Source organism: Caenorhabditis briggsae (genome assembly GCF_000004555.2).
Source record: "Caenorhabditis briggsae complete genome, chrI, whole genome shotgun sequence".
Taxonomy (NCBI): domain Eukaryota; kingdom Metazoa; phylum Nematoda; class Chromadorea; order Rhabditida; family Rhabditidae; genus Caenorhabditis; species Caenorhabditis briggsae.
The window spans coordinates 12,771,093-12,795,348 of record NC_013489.2 but is presented as its reverse complement, the minus strand read 5'-3'; the positions used below and the strand labels follow the sequence as shown (position 1 = coordinate 12,795,348).

The 24,256-nt window shown below is 38.4% G+C and overlaps 5 protein-coding genes across 5 annotated transcripts in view; 4 read left to right on the top strand and 1 right to left on the bottom strand.

The window, feature by feature from the left end:
* The window catches only part of CBG18830, a gene marked incomplete at both ends in the record, with an annotated part of 4,179 nt that extends 3,812 nt beyond the window's left edge, over positions 1-367 (top strand). The window contains one exon of the mRNA XM_045241378.1: positions 180-367. Coding sequence (XP_045096591.1) covers positions 180-367 — 188 coding nt within the window. The remainder of the gene's footprint in view (positions 1-179) is intronic.
* Positions 368-2,855: 2,488 nt separating this feature from the next.
* On the bottom strand, positions 2,856-9,117 carry Cbr-dnj-29 (the record flags this gene model as incomplete). Its single annotated transcript, XM_002646396.1, has 12 exons — positions 2,856-2,984; positions 3,508-3,612; positions 3,853-4,194; positions 4,524-4,826; positions 5,028-5,231; positions 5,306-5,519; positions 6,547-6,790; positions 6,994-7,102; positions 7,812-8,048; positions 8,607-8,762; positions 8,817-8,932; positions 8,994-9,117. 12 exons carry the CDS (start codon positions 9,115-9,117, stop codon positions 2,856-2,858), a joined length of 2,283 nt encoding a protein of 760 aa, XP_002646442.1.
* Positions 9,118-9,671: 554 nt separating this feature from the next.
* On the top strand, positions 9,672-10,048 carry CBG18827 (the record flags this gene model as incomplete). Its single annotated transcript, XM_002646395.1, has 3 exons — positions 9,672-9,844; positions 9,888-9,954; positions 10,010-10,048. The coding sequence occupies 3 exons, from the start codon at positions 9,672-9,674 to the stop codon at positions 10,046-10,048; spliced, it is 279 nt and encodes a 92-aa protein (XP_002646441.1).
* Positions 10,049-10,240: 192 nt separating this feature from the next.
* On the top strand, positions 10,241-17,087 carry CBG18826 (the record flags this gene model as incomplete). Its single annotated transcript, XM_002646394.1, has 9 exons — positions 10,241-10,291; positions 10,981-11,211; positions 12,883-13,038; positions 13,982-14,107; positions 14,856-14,944; positions 15,022-15,130; positions 15,391-15,511; positions 16,021-16,115; positions 17,007-17,087. 9 exons carry the CDS (start codon positions 10,241-10,243, stop codon positions 17,085-17,087), a joined length of 1,059 nt encoding a protein of 352 aa, XP_002646440.1.
* A 1,463-nt stretch (positions 17,088-18,550) lies between these two features.
* The window catches only part of CBG18825, a gene marked incomplete at both ends in the record, with an annotated part of 8,742 nt that continues 3,036 nt past the window's right edge, over positions 18,551-24,256 (top strand). The window contains 8 exons of the mRNA XM_045241377.1: positions 18,551-18,901; positions 19,995-20,155; positions 20,486-20,681; positions 21,305-21,469; positions 22,464-22,550; positions 22,621-22,719; positions 23,256-23,385; positions 23,521-23,748. Coding sequence (XP_045096590.1) covers positions 18,551-18,901; positions 19,995-20,155; positions 20,486-20,681; positions 21,305-21,469; positions 22,464-22,550; positions 22,621-22,719; positions 23,256-23,385; positions 23,521-23,748 — 1,417 coding nt within the window. The remainder of the gene's footprint in view (positions 18,902-19,994; positions 20,156-20,485; positions 20,682-21,304; positions 21,470-22,463; positions 22,551-22,620; positions 22,720-23,255; positions 23,386-23,520; positions 23,749-24,256) is intronic.

The window sequence follows — 24,256 nt, the reverse complement described above, 5'->3', positions numbered from 1 at the left end:
CCGGCCCCGAGATGAGCTAGAAACTTGATTTTTGGACCATTTTTGTGTATACTAAATTGTTTTTTAATGTTATGTATTTTTCGATTTCCAGGAATGTCCAAATTCAAAAAAAAAATCAAATTTTTTGATTTTTTGTGTATTTTGTTTTTTAAGAAAAATTCCCATTTTTCATTATTCAGAACTGGTCGGCGACAATGACTGGCAACGTCAACTGCAAGTGGACCTTCTCAAAGTCACTCGACAAGCCACATTCCCATACGTTTTTGTTTGTGGTCAATTCATCGGTGGATCCTCGGATCTTTTCAATATGCATCATTCTGGACAATTACGACAGGCACTTAATAATTGCATGTCTAGGAATGGATGAGAGGAAGAATCATTGGAGATGAAGATGGGAGGATGAGAAGGATAGAATTTTATTATTCTTTTTTGTATAATAATGATAATAATTTATTAATAAAAATGAAATGCTAACCTTCTTGATTATTTGCATTGTGATCATTTATAGAGCTTTTGCGCTTTTATCTTGAACTCAATTACCGTATTTCCCCTTGAATATAACCGAATCTCTCCTTCAATCTCCAACTGCTCCCGCCACCGATGTCTGCCTCCAACTCCAACGGAATCGCCAAGTCCTCCAAAACCACCGATCCTCTGGAACCCCAACTCAAAAAGCTCCAACTGACACCGTCATGGAGGATCTCTAGATCTCCGGACCACTGCTTCTACTTCCGAAAGGAATAATAACTCAGTTTACGGTTGATAGTTTCAATAAAGTTGTTTCCTCTACTCTTGTTCAACTTGCTCATCAGTCTGTCCCGATAAATCAATAAAACCGATCTGGGGCAGCACACGAACCGCCCACTTTGAGCTCAATTATCTCATTTCCCGTTGAAGATATCAAAGATGTGTCAACTGACAAAACGTTTATCATAATATCACCAACATTTTATCAGTTGACACATTTTTGTTATCTCTCATAAGAAGCAAGATAATTAAGCTCAAAATGCGCCGGCTGCAACCGCGCAGCTCAGCCGGCGGATTGCGCTTTGAGCTCAATTAATTCACTTATCACAAAAGATATCAAAAATTTATCAACTGATAAAATATTTATCACAAAATTTCCTACATTTTACCAGTTAACAGTTTTTTGATATATCTCACAGAAATTGTGATAATTGAGGTCGAAGTCTAGAGGAAAACATTTCAAATCAAGTGATTTATTCAACTAGAAAATGAATTCGCACGAGTTATATATCACTTCAAAAGAAGTTTAATCCAGAATAACAAGTAGATCAAAAACGCCAATCGATTCATGGTCATCGGCTGATTATTAGCGTTCTGTGTGGTTCCAGTAGTCCCATTTGCAGTGGTTCGTGTTCCCCCCGCTCGTGCCATCTTGAGATACAGTACCATTTGTGACTCCAGACACTCCTCCAGCCTTCCGAATCTTTTTCGTTTTCGATGAAAAGGAAGATGAGAGTGAAGAGAAGAGCAATGACGAGGGATCCACCACCGGCACCAATCAGAAGATTCCACAGATCAAAGACGAATGTCAGATAGGAACACGCTCTTAGGCTGGAAATATTGGCTATTTGAGAGCTAAATTCAAAGTTTTCGAGTCTGAAAGTGCCTAAAAGCTCATTTTTTAAAACTTTTTACTTTCACAAACACCTCCGGGACGCTTTGACAAAAAAAACAACTATTTTTCTAGCTATTTTCTAAAAAAGTGCTCAGATGGCCTAGTGGGATTTTCGACGAAAAATTTGGATCTAGGGGTCGCGGGTTCGAATCCCAATTGTAGCAATTTCAGAAAAAAAAGTCAGAAAAATGGATTTTCGGGCACTTTTGGACCAAAAATTCAGAATTTTTGAATTTTTTATGACTGAAAACCTCGAAAATCGCAATTTTCATGCTCAAAAAACACCTTAAGGGCCTTTGAAAACCCATATTTTGACCTTAAAAATCATTTTCTAGGCTTTTTCTAAAAAATTGCTCGGATGGCCGAGTGGGATTTTAGGCTAAAAATTTGCATCTAAGGGTCGCAGGTTCGATTCCCGCCGGTGGCAACTTCTTTTTTACAGTTTTTACTAGGGGTTGCTGATACTATCAGGAACATTTTATCAGTTGACAAATACTTGATATCTCTCATAGGAGCCGAGATGATTGAGTTCAAAGTTAATAATGATTTGGTTTTGGGCTTCTATTTGAGGAACTACAGTAAACTACAGTAACAAATACAGTACACTAGGCTTATTTTAACATTTTTAATTAATTAAAAAAAACGGAGGATGCCATATGATAATGCAAACAGAGGACAAGAAAAAAAGGAGGGGGCGGAGCTGCCTAGAAAAAAGGGGCGGAGCCTAATTAGAAATACTAATTAACAAAGAAATGAAAATAATAAATGATATATATTTTTTTGGTGTGGAGGGGAAGGGAAAATTCCAGAGGAAAAGAAAAAAATAGAACCCAAGAGAAAGAATGGAAAAAGGCAATAATTTAGAGGTGTGGATATGATTACCGTAAAACCTGTAATAGAAGGCCCCCCCCACACTGACAATTTTGAGCTCAATCATCTCGGCTTCTATAAGAGATATCGAAATTCTGTCAACTGATAAAATATTGCTCATATCATCAGCTACATTTTATCAGTTGACAGAATTTTGATATCTCTCACAGGAAATGAGATAAACGGGCTCAAAGTTGAATGTTAGGGGAGAGGGGGGTCCTTCTATTAAAAGTTTCACGGTTTTTAAATAGGGGGAAAAACAGAAAAAGAGACAAGAGTTCAAGTAGAGAATTCAAAAAACGACGTCTTCTAATGAATGAAAGGATTCCGAAGGATTCAGAATCTACTCGTCATCTGAATCATCGTCCTCCGTGTAGTCGTCCTCACTCGACACCTGCCCAGCTTCTTCGTCGTCCTCGTCAACGTAGTCGTCGTGTTTGATTTCAACGAATTTCGCCTCCTTGACGTCGATCTGGAAAATTGCTCATTTTTGTTCCTACAGTAATCCTTAAAACCCAAAATACTAGGAAATTGCTCATTTTTCATCGAAAATGTTTGCTACAGTAACCTTTATGGTATCAGAAATCGCTAAAAATCGAAATTTCTGAGTTGAAAAATTGAATTCTACCGATTTTCAGCCAATTTTTTAGCCAAAAAATAGGGATTTCCGGTCAAACTTTCAAGCCAAAAACCGCCGTTTTTCTGATCGATTTTTTGCCAATTTTCCGTCGAAATCACGGATTTTTGAGCTTAAAAATGGGGGATTTTTGGGTTGAAAATTCCACTTTAAGGCTGAAAATTCGCAAATTTTCACGTTTTTTTCTGTCATCTCAAACATGAAAAATTGGGGTTTTTTGAGATAAAAAATCGCTTTAAACTCGGTATTTTTGCGTCCAAAAATAGCTTAAATTCCCAATTTTGAAGCCGAAAAAACGCCAATTTTCAGATTTTCAGCCAAAATTTCAAAAAATTCCAAATTTTTAGAGAATAATTACCTTAAAATCAACACTATACTCGGCGTCCATGTACGAGTCGGACCTCACCGACAGATTGTACGTGTAGATCCCTTTGTGTGGTGGGGCGGCGAATCGGATGTCCACCTGGAACATTTTAGATCATTTTCAGCCATTTTCAGACAAGTTTTAGTCAATTTTGGACATTGCTAGGCTATTTTCAGGCCTATTTCAGACCATTTTCAGTCAAATTTGGACCATTTTCAGCCCAATTTCAACCATTTAAAGCCTATTTTGGATCTTTTAGACCAATTTGGGGTGATTTTGGGTCATTTTTAAGCCTATTTCGGGCAATTTTCAGCCCCTTTTAACCCCCCTTTTCCTTACCGTTTGCTCATCGATCAACGTCTTCACCAGCTGCGGGAACGTCAACATCTGCCGTGTCTTCTCCTTCTTATCCACATAGGCTACAGTAATCCACCACCATTCAAACTTCTCCATCGGGTAGTACGGTGCGTGTACGGTATGCGTCTGGGTGTTTTTCGTCTCGAATATAGACTTCTTGTTTGATGCAACGTCATCTTCCCATTCAGAATCGGAATCTCCCGCCTTTTGCTCTTTTTCCGAGTCCGAGTTTCCAGAAGCGGCGGCGTCGGCGTCTTCGTCGTCCGAGCCGACGTCAGAGACTTCTGAATTCTTCTCCTCGTCGTCTTCCTCTTCTTCGGCGGCCTGGAATGAAATTTGATCGTTTTAGGCGGGGTCAATCATTTTGAAGTGGTGGCCTAACTTTTTCACAAATTTGATTTTCTAGGCCACCGCTTCAGAATGACCTAGAAATGGAGCTTTTTTGGGTCATTTTTGAGCTATTTTCAGTCCATTTCAATATTTTTTGAGCTATCTAGAGTCATTTTCAAGCTATTATCAAGCTATTTTCGAGTCATTTTTAGGCCGAATTTCAGCTAAAATGGCTCCTCAAAATAATGCTTAATTAGGTCAGTTTTGAGCCTTTTCAGTCAATTTTGGACCATTTTTAGCCAAAATTTCGCTAACTTCCTCACCTTAACCAGCGCCTGTCCCTCAGAATTCGTAGATGGTGACCCTGGCGCCGTCGTTGTCTTCTTCTGGAACTTCTTCTGTGGTCCCTGTCCTCCAGCCGCCTTCTTCTTCTTCTTACTCTGCTTATTCTTCGCCGTCCACACCTTCTTCTTCTTCACCTCTTCTCCTCCGTCTGCCGTCTCCTCTGTCTGATTCTCTTCTCCCTCTTCTCTCTCGTCTTCGTCAGCTCCAGATGAATAGGCCTTGTACTGATCGGCTAGGCCCGCTTCTTGTGGATCGATCAGGCTGCTACGCTTCATAGTGACCTGGAAAATCGGATTTTCGACGTGGAAATCATGGTTTTTGGTGCTTAAAAGGGTCTTGGGGCGTGAGAATCGGGCCTAAAGGGGGCCTAAAAGCCTAAAGATTCTACTTGCTTTTGGGGGGTGAAAATAGACCTAAAAATCATGATTCTAGGTTTAAAAAAGCCCCAAAAACGGCCTAGTAGCATTAAAACGCCTCCAAACCTTCAGTGTAACCACACAACCGGCTGTCAGCTCGTGCTTGTCGTCTTCTCCCTCCACAACAGTCTTCGTTTCGATTCGAAGACGTGGCATCATCGATAGGACGACCATCACATCCCTGTATTCGTCATTGGTAAGGGTACGAAGCACAGCACGTCGGGATTCAGAATCCATGATGGCCAAGTCGTGACACGAGAAGATTTTTTTCTGGAAAAATGAGATTTTTCTAGCTCAAAATTGGTCAAAAATTCAATTTGTCCAGCTAAAAACCCCCCACAAACCTTCCGCAAGTGCTGCAAATTGTAATCGGTCAAATGTGGCAACTGTAGAAGTGGACTATTCTTTTGCCATAGTGCTTGAACGAACATTGGCTGCAGGCGGAGCAGATTATCGAATGTGTCGATGGTGATTTTCGAGTGTTGCGAGTAGGACATGAGATTCTGTGAGCAATTGACCATTTCTTCGACGAAACGGAGGATTCGGGTGATGATGTAGCTGGAACAACGAGGTTTTCAGATGATTTTTGAGCCAAAAATTGCCAAAATACGCTATTTTTCCAGCTAAAATAGGAATTCTGAAAATATTAGCAGTCAAATTAGCTCAAAAATAGCTTCAAAACAGCTTGAATTAGTCCAAAAATCGCTTAAAATCGCTTAAAATAGCTAAAAATGACCCGAAAAACGTCAAAAATCGACTTAAAATAGCCAAAAAAAACCCTATTTTTCTGAAATTTCACGCATGGCTTAATGGATTTTTCAGCCGAAATTCTGGATCTAGGGGTCTCAGGTTCGAACCCCACAGGTGGCAACTTGTTTTTAAAAGTGTTTTTTGGGCTTTTCAGAGGAAATTCAAAAAACTAGCTGAAATAAGCCAAAATTGGGGGGTTTTAAAGCCTATTTTTGAGCTATTTTAAACTATTTTAGGCCTATTTTGAGCAGTTTTTAGCTTAAAATTCGCTATATTTTTTGACCTAAAAATGGGGGGTTTTTTTAAAGAATTTGCTTATTTTTCAAGCTAGAATAGATGATTCTGAGTTCATTAGGGGGTCAAAATAGCTGAAAAAAAAGCTTCAAAATAGCTCAGAAGTGCCATTCTTCTAGCTTAAAATTCCCTGTATTTGGAGTCAAAATGGCTCAATTTCGGCTCAAAATCAGTCTTTTTTAAGCCAAAAATTCCCGTTTCCAGCTAGAAAAAGGTCATTTTCAGAGCAAAATAGCTATTTTTCAAGCTGAAAACGGTAACTTTCTAGCGATTTTTAGATCTGAAAATGACCCTAAATGAGAATTTTTAGGCCATAATAAGCCATTTTTAAGCTTGTTAGGGGTCAAAATACGCAATTTTAAAGCAAAAATGAGTATTTTTAGGTCAAAAGGAGCCACTTTTGAGCTTATTAGAGGTCAAAACATGTCATTTTAAGGCTAAAATGGGTATTTTTAGACCGTTCTCCACCAAAACAGGCTCTAAAAACCCAAAAATAGGTAATTTCAAGCCGAAATTAAGAGATTTAGACACAAAAACTCACTCCTGATCCTGATCCAACACATTCTCCGCCGATTCCAGTGGTAATCTCGACAGATACGCATGAATCAAGGTACGAGCCTTGAGAGCGTACGCCTGACTCAACGGTTGCTCTTTTCCCTTATCATTCACTCCGGTGAGGAATTTCATGAGTCGTGGAACTTCGATTTCATCCGATTCTCGCTCGACAATCTCCTTGTTGTACTGTTTGCTGAATTCGAACGATCCAGAGAGCACAGCGATCATTCCTGGAAGGAAAATAAGGATTTTAGGTTGGGAAATTGCTCAAAAACCCCCAATTTTTGAGCCAAAAAACCTATTTTTAGGCTTAAAATTCCTCATTTTTCGCCCGGAAATTGGGGTTTTTCAACCCGAAATTTGTGCTCAAAAATCGGATTTTGCAGCTTCAAATTGCTCAAAATTGACCTCGAAAATCCCCAAAAAAACTCACTTCCAATCTCCATTCGCGGCGTTCGGTTGATAAAATAATAGAACATTCTAGTGGTATCCAGGAGGACCTTATCAGCACTGTACTTGATCGAACTGTACCACCACATACCCTGCAAAATAGCGGTTTTGGGCGGTTTTAGAGTCATTTTTAGCATGTTTTGGGCTATTCTAAGCCATTTCAAGCATATTTTAGCCTGAAATTAACCGATTTATATCATTGTTTGGTCCAAAAATTTACAAAAAATGAAGAATTTAAGGTCATTTTCAACAAAGTTCAGCCCCAAATGGACCCATTTTTAGCCATTTTGGACCCAAAATTGACCATTTATAACGATTTTAGGCATAGTTTTCAGCCATTTTCAGCTCATTTTAGCCTGAAATTATCTTTTTTTTTTGCCATTTTAAAGGTAAATTTCAGATTACTTAGCAAAAAAAACCCCCCAAAATGACGAAAGGTCATTTTTAGCACATTTCGGCTCGAAATCGGGCTATTTTCAGCCATTTTGAGCATATTTCAGCCAAAAATTGACCCTTTTTTAATCATGTTGAAGGTTATTTCTAGCCTATTCTGTCTCAAAATTGGCCATTTTCCGTTCAATTTTAAGGTATTTCAAGCTAATTTAGGCCGTTTTTAGTCGATTTTGGGCCATTTTGAGCGATTTTTAGCTTTAATTTGAGTTATTTTAACCCATTTCTAGTATAATTGAGCCCAAGATTGACAAATTTTGTTGATTTTTAGGTAAGTTTAGCTCAATTTAAAGCTTTTTCAAGCCATTTTAGCATATAGGTTCTTTTAAGCACATTTTCACCCATACATACCACAGCCACCGGCATAATAACCATAAAAATGAGTCCATAAAACGCCAGAACCCAAAGACCGTATTCCTTGGAAACGAGCCATTTCGGTAGAGCAATTCCGAATGTCGTGGCAGTTGGACCGTCTGGATTACCGTATTTCTCCCAATTCTCGCGGGCTTCCTTATCAGTTAACGCCTGATATGCCTTGGCGATTTTGTCGAAAAATATGGCGTCTCCTCCGCGATCCGGATGATGAATCTGGAAGAAAATTGGGGAATTTCAGGTCGAAAATAACTTAAACGTGGCATTTTCAGAGTAAAAATGGCTTGAAAATCATGAATTTTGGGTTAGAATTGGCCGAAAATCGTTATTTTTAGGCTAAAAATCACGATTTTTAAGTTAAAATTGCGTCAAAATCAGCTAAAAATCGCTAATTTCAGCTTAAAATGATTTTTAGGGGCAAAAGAATTGGCTGAAAATCATGGTTCTTAGGTCGAAAATAAGCTGAAAATCATGATTTTCAGGTTAAAAATATTCTGGAAATCTTGGTTTTTGGGTGAAAGTAGGCTAAAAACCAAGTTTTCAGCCTTTTTTAACCCAAAAATTGCATTTTTTTTCAGCTTTTTTAGCTTTAGAATCGCTAAAATAGGCTAGAAATCATGTTTTTTGTACTGAAAATCGAATATTCTGAGCGAAAATTAAAAAAAATACGATTTTAAAGCCGAAACCAGTTTCCTGGCCTATTCTGACCGGGGAAATTCATTTTGTTGAGCTTATTTAGCTCTAGAATCACTCCAAAACGGTCTAGAATCCTACCTTTGTCAAATCCCTGTACGCCTTCTTGATAGCCTTCTCCTCGGCTCCCTGATCCAGACCCAAAATCTGATAAGGATCGTAATCCTGGTGAACCTGCTCGATTTCAGTGGTCTTTTTGACAATTATAGCGAAAATCGCCCAAGCGACGACGAGGGCCTAAAAATTATTGATTTTTAGATTTTTTAGAATTTTCAAAATTTTCAAAAATACCGAAATCGTGATAATTTTCTTGGTCCGTCTCCATGGCTTATTCGCCGCCTTCTTTCGCCGTTTTTTATCACAACCATCACACTGACACTCGTGTTCATTGACCACATGGACGGTTTCTGGAAACAGATATGTCGAAAATTTCGAAAAAAAACTTTTTATCTTAAAAAAATTATTTACCTGGTTTCGCACCGCCCGGAAGACACAACCATGTCGCTGGGAACAAAATGAACGCATAAAATGCGACTAAGACATAGTAAAATGTGTTGCCGACCTCGTCGTACTCGAACGAGGCGCGAGCCATGTTTCGAGCCTAATTACTGCAAATTTTTTTGGATTTTCTAGTGGAAAAACACTCGGAATTTGCTATATTCGCGAAAAAACCAAAAAAAATGGCTGAAAATTGGCTGAAATCGGCCGAAACAGCGGGATGACGTGACACTTGCAGTATGTCGGGGAACTGTGCGGCGCGGTTGCGAAAACCCTGCGCGGGCCTTGCAAAAGGGGGCGTTTATTGATTTTTGGCAGTTTTTAGGGGTTTTTCAGGAAACTTTCAAGATGAAAGTTGTTTAAAAAGGTGTAAAAAGGCATATTTCTGAAGGAAAATTTGAAAATTTGGGGAAAATCAAAAAAATTTGGGGTTACGAAGTCATTTTGAGCTATGCCAAGAAAATCGGGAAAAAGTCAAGTCCATGCGGCGGAGTTGCAAAAACCGCGCGCAGGGGTTGCGAAATAGTGGGCGGGGCCGCCGCCTTTAATTGTTTTGCCTTTTTTGTTCGAATTTCAGCCAAAATAACTCAATTTTTCTGGTTTTTTCTCGATTTTTTGCTTTTCTCGCGTAAATTTAAGTTTTTTCAGATGTCCGTCCGTCTCGCCGGCACCGCTCTCCGCGAGATTCGCATTCATTTGTGCCAGAAGAGCCCCGCCTCGGCCGGAGTCCGTGCTTTCATCGAAAACGACTATGTGGGCATCAAGAAGGCCAATCCGCAGTTCCCAATTCTGATCCGCGAGGCGTCTGGCATTGTGCCAAGGTTTTTTAGGCCGAAAATTCCGAAAAATTATCGATATTTGCAGAGTTTTTGCGAGATATGAGCATGGAGTGGAGAGAGTCGCCACTCTGGAAGACTTGTCGAGAGAAAATGTATGAAAAATCGATAAAATGTGTATTTTTAGGCTTAAAAATGTGTGTTTTCCAGGTCAAATCCACCATTGCTCAATTGGCCGGCCAGAAGTAAACTGATAGAAATTTTTTTGTATTTTTTCCCGATTTTTGTGTAGAAAAACCCTTTTAAATGAATTTTTTAGCTCTTTTTCTCCATTTTTTGATGTTTTTAACCCGTTTTTCTTCAATTTTTTACCTTAAAAATCGATTTTTACAGCTTTTTTTTGCACAAAATTGAATTTCCAGGTAGATTTCTAGACACAATATGAAGGATCTGGCGGATTTGCTCGGCGATGTTCCAGCGAAAATTCTATGGGTAATTATTTTATTTTTGTGAGAAATTTGAGAAAAAATCGGTTCTGAGCTTGGCGAAAATTCTAGAAAAATTGATTTTTCGAAAAATGGAGAATTCGACGGTTTTGCCGGTAGAAAAATGGTTTTTCGTGGTTTATAGCTGTGTTTTTGTGGGTTTTAAACCGATTTTTGTGTTTTTCAGACCTAAAATATTCTAGAAAATTGATTTTTAGCTCAAAAATTGACCAAAGCCGCGAATTTTCAGCTTAAAAACGCTTTCTACGCTTCATATTTTGATTTTTCTCGCTTTTTTCGTCTAAAAATACCCCAAAAATGGATTTTTTTCGCTAGAAAATCGTATGGTCGTATGGACCATATGTGAGTCATTTTCAACCGATTTCGCCCGGAAAAACGTCGAAAAATCGATTTTTTGCTTAAAAAAATATCCGAAAAGGTATTTTTTCGCTTTTTTTGTCTTAAAAAATACTGTAAAAATCGAAAAATTCGAATTTTTCCCTCAAAAATCGAATAAAAGTCGTTAAAAAACGCTATTTTTGGTGTTCATTCTGGACCGATTTTTTCGCATTTTTCGATCAAAAAATAACCTTAAAACTTGAAAAAATCCAATTTTTCCACTCAAAAATGGACCAAATTGGCCATTTTTGACCGATTTTTTAGCTGTTTTCACCCCAAAAATCCCATTTTTTGCAGGTGATCATCTCATTTTGCTTCTTCCGCGCTCTTCAATTCATCGTTCGCTGGTATTTGTTCGGCAAATGGACGTGGCCGAACTTCAACTTCTTCACCCACGTCCGCAATCGCATCCGGAGGAATCGTGGAGGCGCAGAAGTCGTCGAGACGGGCACGACGACGGCCGAGACAGCAGAAGAAGAAGAAGCGGTGGTGGAGAACGAGCAAGAGCCAGATTCCAGAGATTTGTTGGTGAGAAACCTATGAACGCTGAAAAATCCAGATTTTTGGCTGAAAATGTGTCTAAAATTGGTCTAAAATTGCCTAGAATGATCGAAAGATGATCCAAATTTGACTGCAAAATGTCAAAAATAGGTCGGAATTGATCCAAAAAAGCTTAAAATTACCCTAAATTGGTCTGCAAGGGGTCAAAATTACCCTAAAATGATTCAAAATTGACTGAAAATAATTAAAAATGTATCGAAATAGACACAAATTTGACAAAAAATGATCTAAAATTGGTCTAGAAAGGTCTGCAATCACTGAAAGTGACCCAAAATGTTTTTTTTTAAAGCTTAAAATGAACAAAAATTGGTCTAAATGGTCCAAAATAATCTGAAAAGCTGTAAGAAAGACTTGAAATTGGTCTAAAATAGTCTAAAAAAATCCAGAATGACCCAAAAATCGACTGAAATGGCCCTGAATTTTGTCAAAAATGGTCTAACATAGACTTCGATTGACCTCAAATTTGTCTAAAATGATCCAAAAAAGGCTAAAACTGGTCTAAAATAGCTCAAAGTCGACTGAAAATCATTCTAAATTAATCTAAAACGGTCCAATATGACCAGAAAATGGTCTAAATTGACTGAAAATGGTCAATAATCGACTAAAACTTGTCGAAAATTACCCAAAATTGGTCTAAAATGGTCCGAAATAGGCCCAAAAATTAGCCTAGAAACACCAAAGATAGTCCAAAAAATGGCTTAAAATCTCAAAATCAGCCTAAAATAGCCCGAAACTGACTGAAATTGAGCAAAAAAGGCTGAAAAATACTTGAAAAAAGTCGAAAATTGGCATTTTCAGACCTGAAATGACTGAAAATAGGCCTAAAATGGTCGAAAATGCCCGATCTGGCCTACAATAGTACGAATCTTGGCTTAAAATTGTCAAAATTTAGTCTAAAATATCCAAAAATAGGCTTTAAATAATCCTAAAATGCTCGAAATAGGCTAAAATGTCCAAAAAAAACGATTTTTTCAAAAAATTTTCGACCTTAAAACTAGATTTTCATGATTTCTAACCACGATTTTCGGTCTTCCCGCCCTCGAAAACTCCTATAAATGTTTTCAAAAAGAATTTGCCACCGATGGAGTCGAACCATGGGCCCTTCTCTCCAAATTTTTCGTCGAAAATCCCACTCGGCCATCTGAGCACTTTTTTTGGAAAATGGCTAGAAAATGGTTTCTAAGGTCAAATTATGGGTTTTTAAAGATCTTGGAGGTGTTTTTGAGCCCAAAAATCGCGATTTCCGAGATTTTCAGTCCTAAAGGTTAGATAATTCGAGAAATTCTTTTATTTTCGACCCTAAGAACCGATTTCTGAAATTTTTAATCACGATTTTTGAATTTCCAGCCGCTGAAAACCCCTAGTACAAACTTTAAAAAAGAATTTGCCGCCTGTGGGAATCGAACCTGAGACCCCTAGATCCAAATTTTCCGTCGAAAATCCCACTCGGCCATCCGAGCACTTTTTTGGAAAATCGCAAAAAATCGACTTTTTTGGGGGTTTTTAACTATTTTAGGTGGGAAATTTGAAAATCGAGGTTTTGAAGTTCAAAATGTGACTTTTGGGGGCGTTTTTAGATTATTTAAGGACTGAAAATCACGATTTTAGGCTAAAATCCTCTAAAATTCCGATTTCCAGGCAATTCCACCGAACAAAAAGTGGCGAATCTCGAACGAGTGCGTTTCTCTCATCCATTCGGTGATCTCTGGACTATGGGCCGCCTACGCACTACTGTACTATAAGGAACTCATTCAGGATCTCACCTATTTCCGGTGTGAAGCCGGTGTTAATTTGGTGAGTTTTGTTAGCCTTTTTTTTGGGTAAAAATTGGCCTAAAATGGCTTAAAATAGAGCTAAAATAAGGTTGAAATGGCTTGAAATAGTCTAACATTGAATTAAAACGGCTTAAAATTTTAAAAAATGACGGAGAATAGCTTAAAGTAGGGCTAAAATGGCTTAAAATAGGGCTAAAATTTTTAAAAAATTACTGAAAATAGCTCAAAATTGGCTTAAAATAGGGCTGAAATGGCTCAAAATAGGGCTTAAATTTCTAAAAAAATGTCTGAAAATAGCTCAAAATTGGCTTAAAATAGGCCTAAATTAGGCCTAAAATGGCATAAAATTGGCCTAAAATTGACCTAACATGGCTTAAAATGGCTTAAAATTGGCCTAAAATTGACCTAACATGGCTTAAAATGGCTTAAAATTGGCCTAAAATTACCAAAAAATACTGAAAATGGCTCAAAAATGACTGAAAATAGCTTAAAATAGGGCTAAAATGGGTCAAAATTGGCCTAAAATTTCCAGCAAATGACTGAAAATAGCTTAAAATAGGGCTAGAATGGCTTAAAATTGGGCTAAAATGGCTTAAAATCGGCCTAAAATTACCAAAAAATGACTGAAAATAGCTCAAAATTGGCTTAAAATAGCCCTAAATTAGGCCTAAAATGGCTTAAAATTAGCCTAAAATTGACCTAACATGACTGAAAATAGCTCAAAATAGGGCTAAAATGCCTCAAAATAGGGCTAAAATTTCCAAAAAAATGACTGAAAATAGCTTAAAATTGGCTTAACATAGGTCTGAAATAGGCCTAAAATGGCTTAAAATTGGCCTCAAATTACCAAAAAATGACTGAAAATAGCTCAAAATAGCTTAAAATAGGGCAGAAATGACTCTAAGTCCACGGAAAATGGCTTTAAATAGCCTAAAAACGGTCTCAAAACTCGATTCTTCCAGATTCTCATGTCCACCGGATACCTTCTCCACGATCTCGTTGATTTATTGGTCAATGAGCAATCCGCCCGCATCATTGAGCTCCTCTTCCATCATGTCGTCGTGTTGTCGGCGTTTGGAGTGACTATGGTGAGGAAATTGGCTGAAAATTGGCTTAAAATGAGCTGAAATAGGCTTAAAATAAGCTAGAATAAGCTGAAAATGGTACAAAAATGACTGAAAATGGTCCATGTTGACCGGAAAAGTGGCAGTAATGGTTTAAATTTGGCTGAAATTGGCTTAAAATGAGCTAGAATAGGCTATTTTCGACTATTTGTAGCTCAATTTTCGAATTTCCCGCCCCTGAAAACCCCTAAATACATTTTTAAAAAAAATTGCCACCGACGGGAATCGAACCCGCGACCTCGGGATTCAAATTTGTTGGTCGAAAATCCCACTAGGCCATCTGAGCACTTTTTTTTTAAATCGCAAAAAATTGACTTTTTGGGTCGAATTTTAGGTTTTAAAGGGATTTTGGGTGCTAAAATGACCGGAATGGCTCAGAAAGTGTCTAAACTGATACTGAATTGGCTGAAAACGACCTGAAATTGTTTGAAATGGGCCTAAAAATGCACTAAATTGACCCATTTTGACCCTAGAAAATGCCTAAAATGATTCAAATTTCGCTGAAAATCACCGAAAATTGCCTATATGAAGTCCAAAATGGCCTAAAAATGGCCTAAAAACGCCTAAAAACTTCAAAAAAATTTTCAAAAAAAAATGACTGAAAATAGGTCAAAATTGGCTTAAAATAGGCCTAAAATGGCTTAAAATTGGCCTATAATTACCAAAAAATGACTGAAAATGGCTCAAAAACGACTAAAAACGATTATTACAGTTTATGAATCGATTCCTCGGCGTCGTGATCTTTGGACTGCTCATGGAGCTCAACTCGATCTTCCTTCACTCGCGGAGCTTGTTGAATTTGTGAGTTTTAGGCCGATTTTGGGCCTTTTTAGGCCTCTTTTAGGTCATTTTATGCTCTGAAAATTCCCACTTTTCAGGTACGGAGTCGACAAAAAGAGTCCGTCGTTCCGAATGATCGCACTTCTCAACATGATCACACTGTTCGCGTTCCGGCTCTGCGTCTCGGCGTATTTGCTCTATTTTGTGGTAAAAATTGTAGAGAAATTTTGGGAAAAGTTGGTTGAAATTAGGCAAAAAATAAGCTAAAAATAGCCCAGAATGGTCAAAAATTGCGTAATAGGCCTAAAAATTGCCTAAAATAAGCCCAAAATTGCCTGAAAATGGCTTAAATCGGGCTGAAAAGAGCTGATAAATCACCTAAAATAGCCTCTAAACGGCCTAGAAAAAGCCTGAAAATAGCCTTAAAAGGCCTAGAAACTGCCTAAAAAGCCTAAATTTCGTTGCAGTTCACCTCAATTCCGGACGTCCCATGGTGGCAATCACTTATCAACGGAATCGTCATCCTCTCGCTGGCCTCCACGAATACAGTACTCACTTATCGATTATTGGCTGCTGATGGGTTGTTGGGTGAGTTTTTGGCTGGTTTCGACCCGATTTTTGAGGACTTTTAGGCCTTTTTCGAGTCGGAAATGCTATTTTCAGACCTATTTTGGCTCCAAAAAGTCATATTTAGCCGTGTTTTTATCCCCAGAAACCTTGATTTTTAGGTCAATTTTAAGCCAAAAATGAGGATTTTTAGGATTATTTTAAACAAAAAATTGGAGGATTTTTGGCTTATTTAGACCGGAAAATTGAGTGCTTTTTGGCCCATTTTCACTCTAAAAATGACATTTTTGGGCTTATTTTTACCAGGAAAATGATATTTTTAGGCCTATTTTAGCTGCCCAAAAATAGCATTTCCAGACGTTTTTGGACCCCAAAAATGTCATTTTCAGCCAAAAAAGTTTCAGATCCCCGACTGATTTTTGGCGATCAAGACAGCCCTAAAAAACAGGAGATTTGAACTCTATTTTTTTTTTTTGAGAATTTTTCAATAAATTATTGACTTTCTTGGATTGCTCATCCTTAATTTCTAGGCTCACGACGACAACGGAGAACTCCGGCGGCGACGACGGAGACGCAGATTCAGAATATTGAGAGTGGGCCGTTGAGAACGGAAGTTGATGATGATGTGAGTGGTGTTTTTTTTGTTTTGTTTGTTAGCTGAAAATGAGCAATTTTCAGTCGGAAAATGCGCGAATTTTTGAGCTAAAAATAGGCTGAAAATGGCTGAAAATAGGCTTAAAACGACTGAAAATTGGCTAAAAATGGGCTGAAATTGACTGAAAAACGCGCCAAAGGCACGCCAGCCTCCTAGAAATGAGAAAATAGGCTAAAAGTGACTGAGAATTGACTGAAATTAGACTAAAAATGGGCTGAAAATGACTAAAAGTAGGCTAAAATGAACTGAAAATGACCGAAAATAAGCCTAAAATGGTCGAAAATGCCCGATCTGGCCTACAATAGTACGAATCTTGGCTGAAAATGACCAAAATTAAGTCTAAAAATTTACCCAAAAATAGGCTTAAAATGATCAAAACACACCGAAAATCGGTCCTAAAATGCTCGAAATAGGCTAAAATGCTAAAAAAAACACGATTTTCCAAAAATTGCTAGGATGGCCTAGTGGGATTTTTGAGGAAACATTTGGATCTAGAGGTCGCGAATTCGACTGCCACCGGTGGCAAATTTTGAAAAAAAAACAGATTTTTGGTGGGTATTCAGGGGCGGGAAATTCAAAAATTGAGGTTAAAAAGCTCAGAAAAGTTTCCAAAAGTCAAAAAAACCGAAAAAAAACAGTTTTAAATATGAAGAAATTCGAAAATATGCAGAAAATAGGCTTTAAAATGATTTAAAATCGGATAAAATGGATAAAATTATGTAAAATTGACTTTAAAATGCCTGAAAATTTGCCTAAAATGTCTAGAAAATCACGAAATGTGACTGAAAATGTCTAGAAAATGGCTAAAAATTGCTGAAAACGCTGAAAACGCTGAAAATGCGATCAATAATTTTCGTTCAGGAACACCACACAATCGGAGTTCAAACGATCAGTGGAGCGACGACGGTGCCATCAGTGGAAGACGCTACTCAAACTGTCTAGAATTTCTCTACCTTTTTTAACTACTTTCAAAAAATACAAAAATTCAAATTTCCCGCCATTTTCTGTAATTTTTTGGCACTTTTTGACACATTTTTGATCGATTTTCACAGTGATTTTTGGTCCGAAAACTTGTTGTGTGTTCAAAAATCCGTATCATTTGTTATCACTTTTTTCCTGTTTTTCTTTTTTTGTTCTGGAATTTTTTTCTGTACCTACCGTAACCCGCAGTTTTACGCTGTTTTGAGGCTGAAATTGGCGATTTTTAGCACAATTTTAACCCTAAAAATCGTGATTTTCAAGCCGTTTTTACTCTGAAAATGCCGATTTTTATGCTATTTTTTATCTGAAATTCGAATTTTCAGTCAATTTTAAGTGAAAAATCATGATTTTTAGCATATTTCAACCTATTTTTGAAGCAAAAAGCACAATTTTTCAGCCGAATTTTAGCCTAAAAGTCATGATTTTTAGCCATTTTTTAACCTAAAAATAATGATTTTCAGCCAATTAAGCTCTTAGCAGTTTTTAGCCTATTTTCAAGCTGAAAAGTCTCATTTTTTCGCGGCTTTTTTGACCTAAAAATCACGATTTTCAGCCAATTTTCAACTTAAAAATCTCTTACTTTTCAAACCAAAGACATTTTTATTTTTTCAAATTTTTCTTCTCCACGACACACATTCTTGCTGATGCTCTTTTCTCCTCCTCTTCCAATGTCTCTCGTTCCCTCGCAATTCCAAGATGATATCAGTATTTATCCTTTTTGTTAACTTATTTGCCAATTTTGAAAAATTCCCCCATCATTTCTCTCTGCTTTGCTTTTTAAGAATACTAATTTGTTTATAAAAATTGAAGATTTCTGAGCCGTTTTTCATGGAATTTTTGTATTTTTTTGCCGTTTTTTTATCGGTGATTTTTCATATTTAAAACTGACTTTTGGAAACTTTTCTGAGCTTTTTAACCTCAATTTTTGAATTTCCCGCCCCTGAATACCCCAAAAATCGTTTTTTTTTCAAAATTTGCCACCGGTGGGAGTCGAACCCGCGACCTCTAGATCCAAACGTTTCCTCAAAAATCCCACTAGGCCATCCGAGCACTTTCAGACCCAAAAAACACTTTGAAAAAAGAAGTTGCCACCGGTGGGAATCGAACCCGCGACCCTTCGTTCCAAAGTTTTCAGCCGAAAATCCCACTAGGCCATCCGAGCACTTTTTGGAAAATCGCTGGAAAATCGACTTTTTTTGGGTTTTTAACTATTTTAGACCTATTTTTAGCATTTTCAAGTCGTTTTTGACTATTTTAAAGCGATTTTGAACTAGTTTTTTTTTCGCTGTTTTAGACCCATTTTCAATTGTTTGTTTTTTCACTGAAATATCAAGACTTTTCTATTTTTCATATAAATTTCCATTTAAAAACTTCAATTTTTCCTCTAAAAATCTGAAATTTTCAGCTTTAAATTCGCCAAAAAAATGAGTGGAAAAAGGAGACGACTAAACACACAAGGATCATCGGAATCATCTGAAAAAGGAGGGGGCGGAGCCAAAGAATCATCATCACAAGAAGAAAATTGTGAAAAACGGGCGAAAATCGACGAAAAACCGGAGAGTTTGATGAATTTGGGCGCTGCTGCAGAAGCGGATTCTGAAGGTCCGACGTCTTCTGGAGCAGAATCTGGAGCCCCAGAATCCACGGCTCCAGAATCATCGACGAAAAAAGAGCCGGAAGAAGTGACCGTGGAGCCAAAATCCGAGCCACAAGCACTGCCGGAGCTCAATAAACGATATATGGTGGAGAAGATTTCGCCGGAGAAAATTGAAAATGTGAGAAAAATGGCTTAAAACTGAATTTTGACTACTAAAACCGAGTTTTTAGGATTTCGAACCACGATTTTTGAATTTCCCGCGTCTAAAAACCCCAAAAAACACTTTAAAAAAGAAGTTGCCACCGGTGGGAGTCGAACCTGCGACCCCTAGATCCAAATTTTTCGTCGAAAATCCCACTCGGCCATCCGGACACTTTGTTGAAAAATGTCTAGGAAACGGGTTTGAGGTCAAATTGTAGGGTTTTTAGTGGTCTCGCAGCACGAAAATCGTGATTTCCGAGGTTTTCAGCCTGAAAACTTTGAAATATCTAGAAATTCTTCATTTTCGACCCTAAAACTTGATTTTCATGATTTCTAGCCACGATTTTCGGTTTTCCCGCAATTGAAAACTCCTATAAATGTTCTCAAAAAGAATTTGCCACCGATGGTGTCGAACCATGGGCCCTTCTCTCCAAATTTTTCGTCGAAAATCCCACTCGGCCATCTGAGCACTTTTTTGGAAAATGGCTAGAAAATGGTTTCTAAGGTCAAATTATGGGTTTTTAAAGGTCCTGGAGGTGTTTTTGAGCTCAAAAATCGCGATTTCCGTGATTTTCAGTCCTAAAGGTTAGATAATTCGAGAAATTCTTTTATTTTCGACCCTAAGAACCGATTTCTGAAATTTTTAATCACGATTTTTGAATTTCCCGCCGCTGAAAACCCCTAGTAAAAACTTTAAAAAAGAATTTGCCGCCTGTGGGAAACGAACCTGAGACCCCTAGATCCAAATTTTCCGTCGAAAATCCCACTCGGCCATCCGAGCACTTTTTTTGGAAAATCGCAAAAAATCGACTTTTTTGGGGGTTTTTAACTATTTTAGGGTTATGCTAGGCTGTTTTTAAGCTATTTCGAGCCCATTTTTGAATTCTAAAATGGAGTTTTCTGCAAAATTTTTAGATCTAGGGGTCTCGGGTTCGACACCCACCGGTGGCAACTTCTTCTCAAAAGTGTTTTTTCGGGGTTTTTAGCTACTTTAAGTCTATTTTGACCTTTTTAGGACTGATTTCTGGTCATTACAGGCCCATTTTTGAGCTCTAAATAACATTTTTCAGCAAGTCGCCGTCATCCTGCACATGGAAATGCGTCCACAAGTGCCACGTGTCCTTCTGAATGACGATGACGAGGGGAAAGAGGATGAGCAATTACAGTTGATGTTCTATGTGCATTATGAGCAGCTGGATAGGAGAAATGATGAGTGGATTGTGCTGGAACAGTGAGTTTTTTCGGCTGAAAATGCTGAAAAATCGCCTTCGGCTCACTTCTGAGCTTTTTAACCTTGATTTTTTTTAATTTCCCGCCCTCAAAAACCCCTAAAGACACTTTTTTTTAAAATTGCCACCGGTGGGAGTCGAACCCCGGACCCTTCGCTCCAAATTTTTCGTCGAAAATCCCACTAGGCCATCTGAGCACTTTTTCGAAAATCGTGTTTTTCGGTGTTTTTAACCATATTAGGGCTAATTCTTGCGATTTTGGACCATTTTTGGGTAGTTTTTTCGATAATTTCAAGCGATTTTCAGCCAATTTTCATCCCTATTTTTTGCAGAATCAAGCTCAATGAGCCGGTAAAACCGATCGCCGAAAATGAGATTATCATTCCGGAAGAGCTGCGGCAAGAAGGGGGTTTGAATAATATCACAACGAGAAGTGTCCGGCGGCAATTGGAGGAGCATTTTCATTTACAACCCAATAATAGTACAATGGACGCGACGACGGCCAGGCTGGAGAGAGAGCATGAGGAGGTTTGAGGCGTTTTCGGACTTTTTTGAGCTTTTAGACCTCGATTTTTGAGTTTCCCGCCCCTGAAAACCCCCAAAAATAGTTTTAAAAAAGGAAGTTGCCACCGGTGAGAGTCGAACCTGCGACCCTTAATTCCAAATTTTCGTCGGAAATCCCACTCGGCCATCCGAGCAATTTTTTAGAAAAAGTCTAGAAAATGATTTCTAAGGTCAAAATATGGGTTTTCAAATGCCCTGAAGGTGTTTTCTGAGCACGAAAATTGCGATTTTCGAGGTTTTCAGTCATAAAAACTTCAAAAATTCTGAATTTTCAGTCCAAAAATGCCCGAAAATCCATTTTCCTGACTTTTTAACCTCGATTTTCGAATTTCCCGCCTTTGAAAACCCCAAAAAACACTTTAAAAAAGAAGTTGCCACCGGTGGGAGTCGAACCTGAGACCTCTAGATCCAAATTTTTCGTCGAAAATCCCGCTTTTCGAAGGATTTAGGCGTGTTTGAGCTCATTTTTCGAGTATTTCAGAGTTTTTTGTGCGATTTTTGGCGCCAAATTTGAGTATTTCTGAGATTTTTAGATTTTCAGAATCCTCCGAAATTCCAAAATTTCAAAAAATTCCAATTTTTTACAGCGCACAAAAATCAAGAACATCCCGCGGATCACGATCGGCGCCTACACGATAAACTCGTGGTACTACTCGCCGTTCCCCAAATTTTGTGAGAATCACGAGATCTTCATGTGCGAGTACTGTCTGGCCTATACACCACACAAATCCCGGGCAAAATCGCATTTACAGGTAAGAAATGGGGGAAAAATCATGCTGAAATTTGAAAATTTGAAGCTCCTAGCGTTTTTATGAGCCGAGATATGGCGTATTTGAAGTGGTGGCCGAGTTTTTGAGATTTTTAGATTCCTAGGCCACTGAATTTTCGATTTTCCGATTTTTCAATTTGTCATGTCTTCAAACCCCTATGGTCCAAAATTCAAGTCCCTAGCACTTCTCGGAGCTGAGATGTGAAGGTGGCCGAGTTTTGGTTTTCTAGGCCACCAAACTCAAAAAGCTATAACTCGACTCCTAGAAGTCATATCTTCATGAAACTTGAACCATAGCTTCTTTCAAACTTGCTCTACAGAACGATTATAGAATTCATGGCCTAGAATTCGTAGATTTGGATTTCTAGGCCACCATGTTTAAATAGACATATCTCGCCTTCTAATCATCCGAGAAATTTGATTTCTGATCTTTCGGTTTCTCACATTTAACATTCTTTGTATTCAAAATTTCAAGATTCCAGCAGTTATAAGGGCTGAGATATGGCGTATGTGAAGTGGTGGCCTAGTTTCTGAGATTTTGAGATTCCTAGGCCACTGAATTTTTCGATTTTCAGATTTTTAAATTTGTCATGTCTCCAAACCCCTATGGTCCAAAGTTCAAGTCTCTAGCACTTCTCGGAGCTGAGATACGCTTGTGGCCGAGTTTTGGATTTCTAGGCCACCATGTTCACTGAGCTATAACTCGACTCCAATTAGTCCTAGAATGTTCTTATTTGAACCATAGGCTTGATGAAGACTTGCTCTAAAAATGCTTAAAATTTGGTGGCCTAGAAACTCCAAATTTGGGTTTCTAGGCCACCAACTTCAACTGGCTATAACTCGACTCCTAGAAGTCCAGTCTCGAGGAAATTTGAACTGTAGCTCCCACTAAACTTGCTTTACAAGATGAATATAGTTTTGTGGCCTAGAAATTCCAAGATTTGGATTTCTAGGCCACCACTTTCAAAGTTTTCCAGACATGCAAACTTCGCCAGCCGCCCGGGAACGAAATCTATCGAAAGGACAATTTATCGGTTTACGAAGTGGATGGACATACGCAAAAAGTTGGTTTTTTGGGATTTTTGAAATTTTGAAAAAAAAAACATTTTGGCGCCAAAAAATATCATCTTTCAGCTCTACTGTCAATGCCTTTGTCTCCTTTCCAAGCTATTCATGGACCACAAAACGCTGTACTTTGACGTCGACGATTTCATGTTTTACGTTCTTTGTGAGGTGAGATTTCGGACCTTAAAAGGCATTTTTCAACGTTCTAACCTCGATTTTTGAATTTCCCGCCCTCGAAAACCCCGAATAAAGTTTTCAAAAAGAAATTGTCACCGGTGGGAGTCGAACCCGCGACCCCTAGATCCAAAATTTCAGCTGAAAATCCCACTAGGCCATCCGAACACGTTTTTTTGAAGAATCGCTAGAAAACTGATTTTAGGGTCGAAATATAGGTTTAAAGTGGTTTTTGAAGTGTTTTTGGGCTGAAAAATCGTGATTTTCCAGGTTTTTAGCCCTAAAACCTCTACATTCAGATCAAAAATGTCCAAAACACCCTCTGAACAAATTTTAAGAGTCGTTAAACCTCAATTTTTGAATTTCTTGCCCCGGGAAACCCCCAAAAACGATTCCAAAAAAAAAATTTTTCCACCGGCGGGAGTCGAACCCGCGACCCCTAGATCCAAAATCTTTTTGAGGTGTTTTGAGGATGTTTTTCAGTGCCAAAAGTGCCAAAAATGCGATTTTTGACACATTTTTCCATTCAGACCGACTCAAAAGGAGCCCACATCGTTGGATACTTCTCGCGAGAGGTGGAATCGTTGAACAATCTCGCGTGCATAATGATTTTTCCGCCGTTCCAAAAGAATGGATACGGTAAACTGTTGATTCAGCTCAGTGAGTTCTTTTTTGGGGGGGGGGGGCGTGCTTTGGGCCAATTTTGGCTCAAAACTGTCAGTTTTAGGCCTGAAAAATGGCATTTTTGACTGAAAAAAGCCCCAAAAAAAACGCTGAAAATTGCCGATTTTCCAGGCTACGAGCTATCGAAACGCGAGGGCTACATTGGAACACCGGAAAAACCGCTATCAGACCTCGGAAAAGTGTCCTACCGTAGCTATTGGTGGTGGGTGCTGATCAAACAGTTCAAAACGCACGTCGGACATACGGTAACCGGCACATTTTTGTCGCATGAGACAGGTCTAGCCGTGCCGGACATCATTTCGACACTTTCAACGATGCGGTTGGGCAAAAAGTATAAAGGTGAGAAAACTATTCGCGAAATTGGCTGAAAATAGATCTGTAAATGACGAAAAATCGGCCTAAAATTGACTGAAAACGATGCTTGGTTTAATTGCGTCCCACTACGGAAACTACAGTAATCCCGCCTGGTTCAAGTGAATATAGATTGAAAGCCCTTGATAATCGAAAAACAAAGCCTTCTTCGAATTCGAAAAATAGTCATTTTGAGCAAAGTTACAACCATTTTAACTTGGTGGCCTAGAAACCCAAATCTAGATTTTTCTAGGCCATGAATTTCGGATTTTTCGATAGAGCAAGTTTAGTGAGAGCTACTGTTCAAGCTTCATGAAGATAGGACAACTGTGAGCCGAGTTACAGCGTTTCGCATTCGGTGGCCTAGAAATCCAAAACTCGGCCACGTTCATATCTCAGCTGCTAGGGGTCGTAGAAACTTGGAATTTAGTGGGTAGAGAGTTGAAGAGGTCAACAATCTTGCGGAGAAGGTTGGTGGCCTAGAAATCCGAAACTG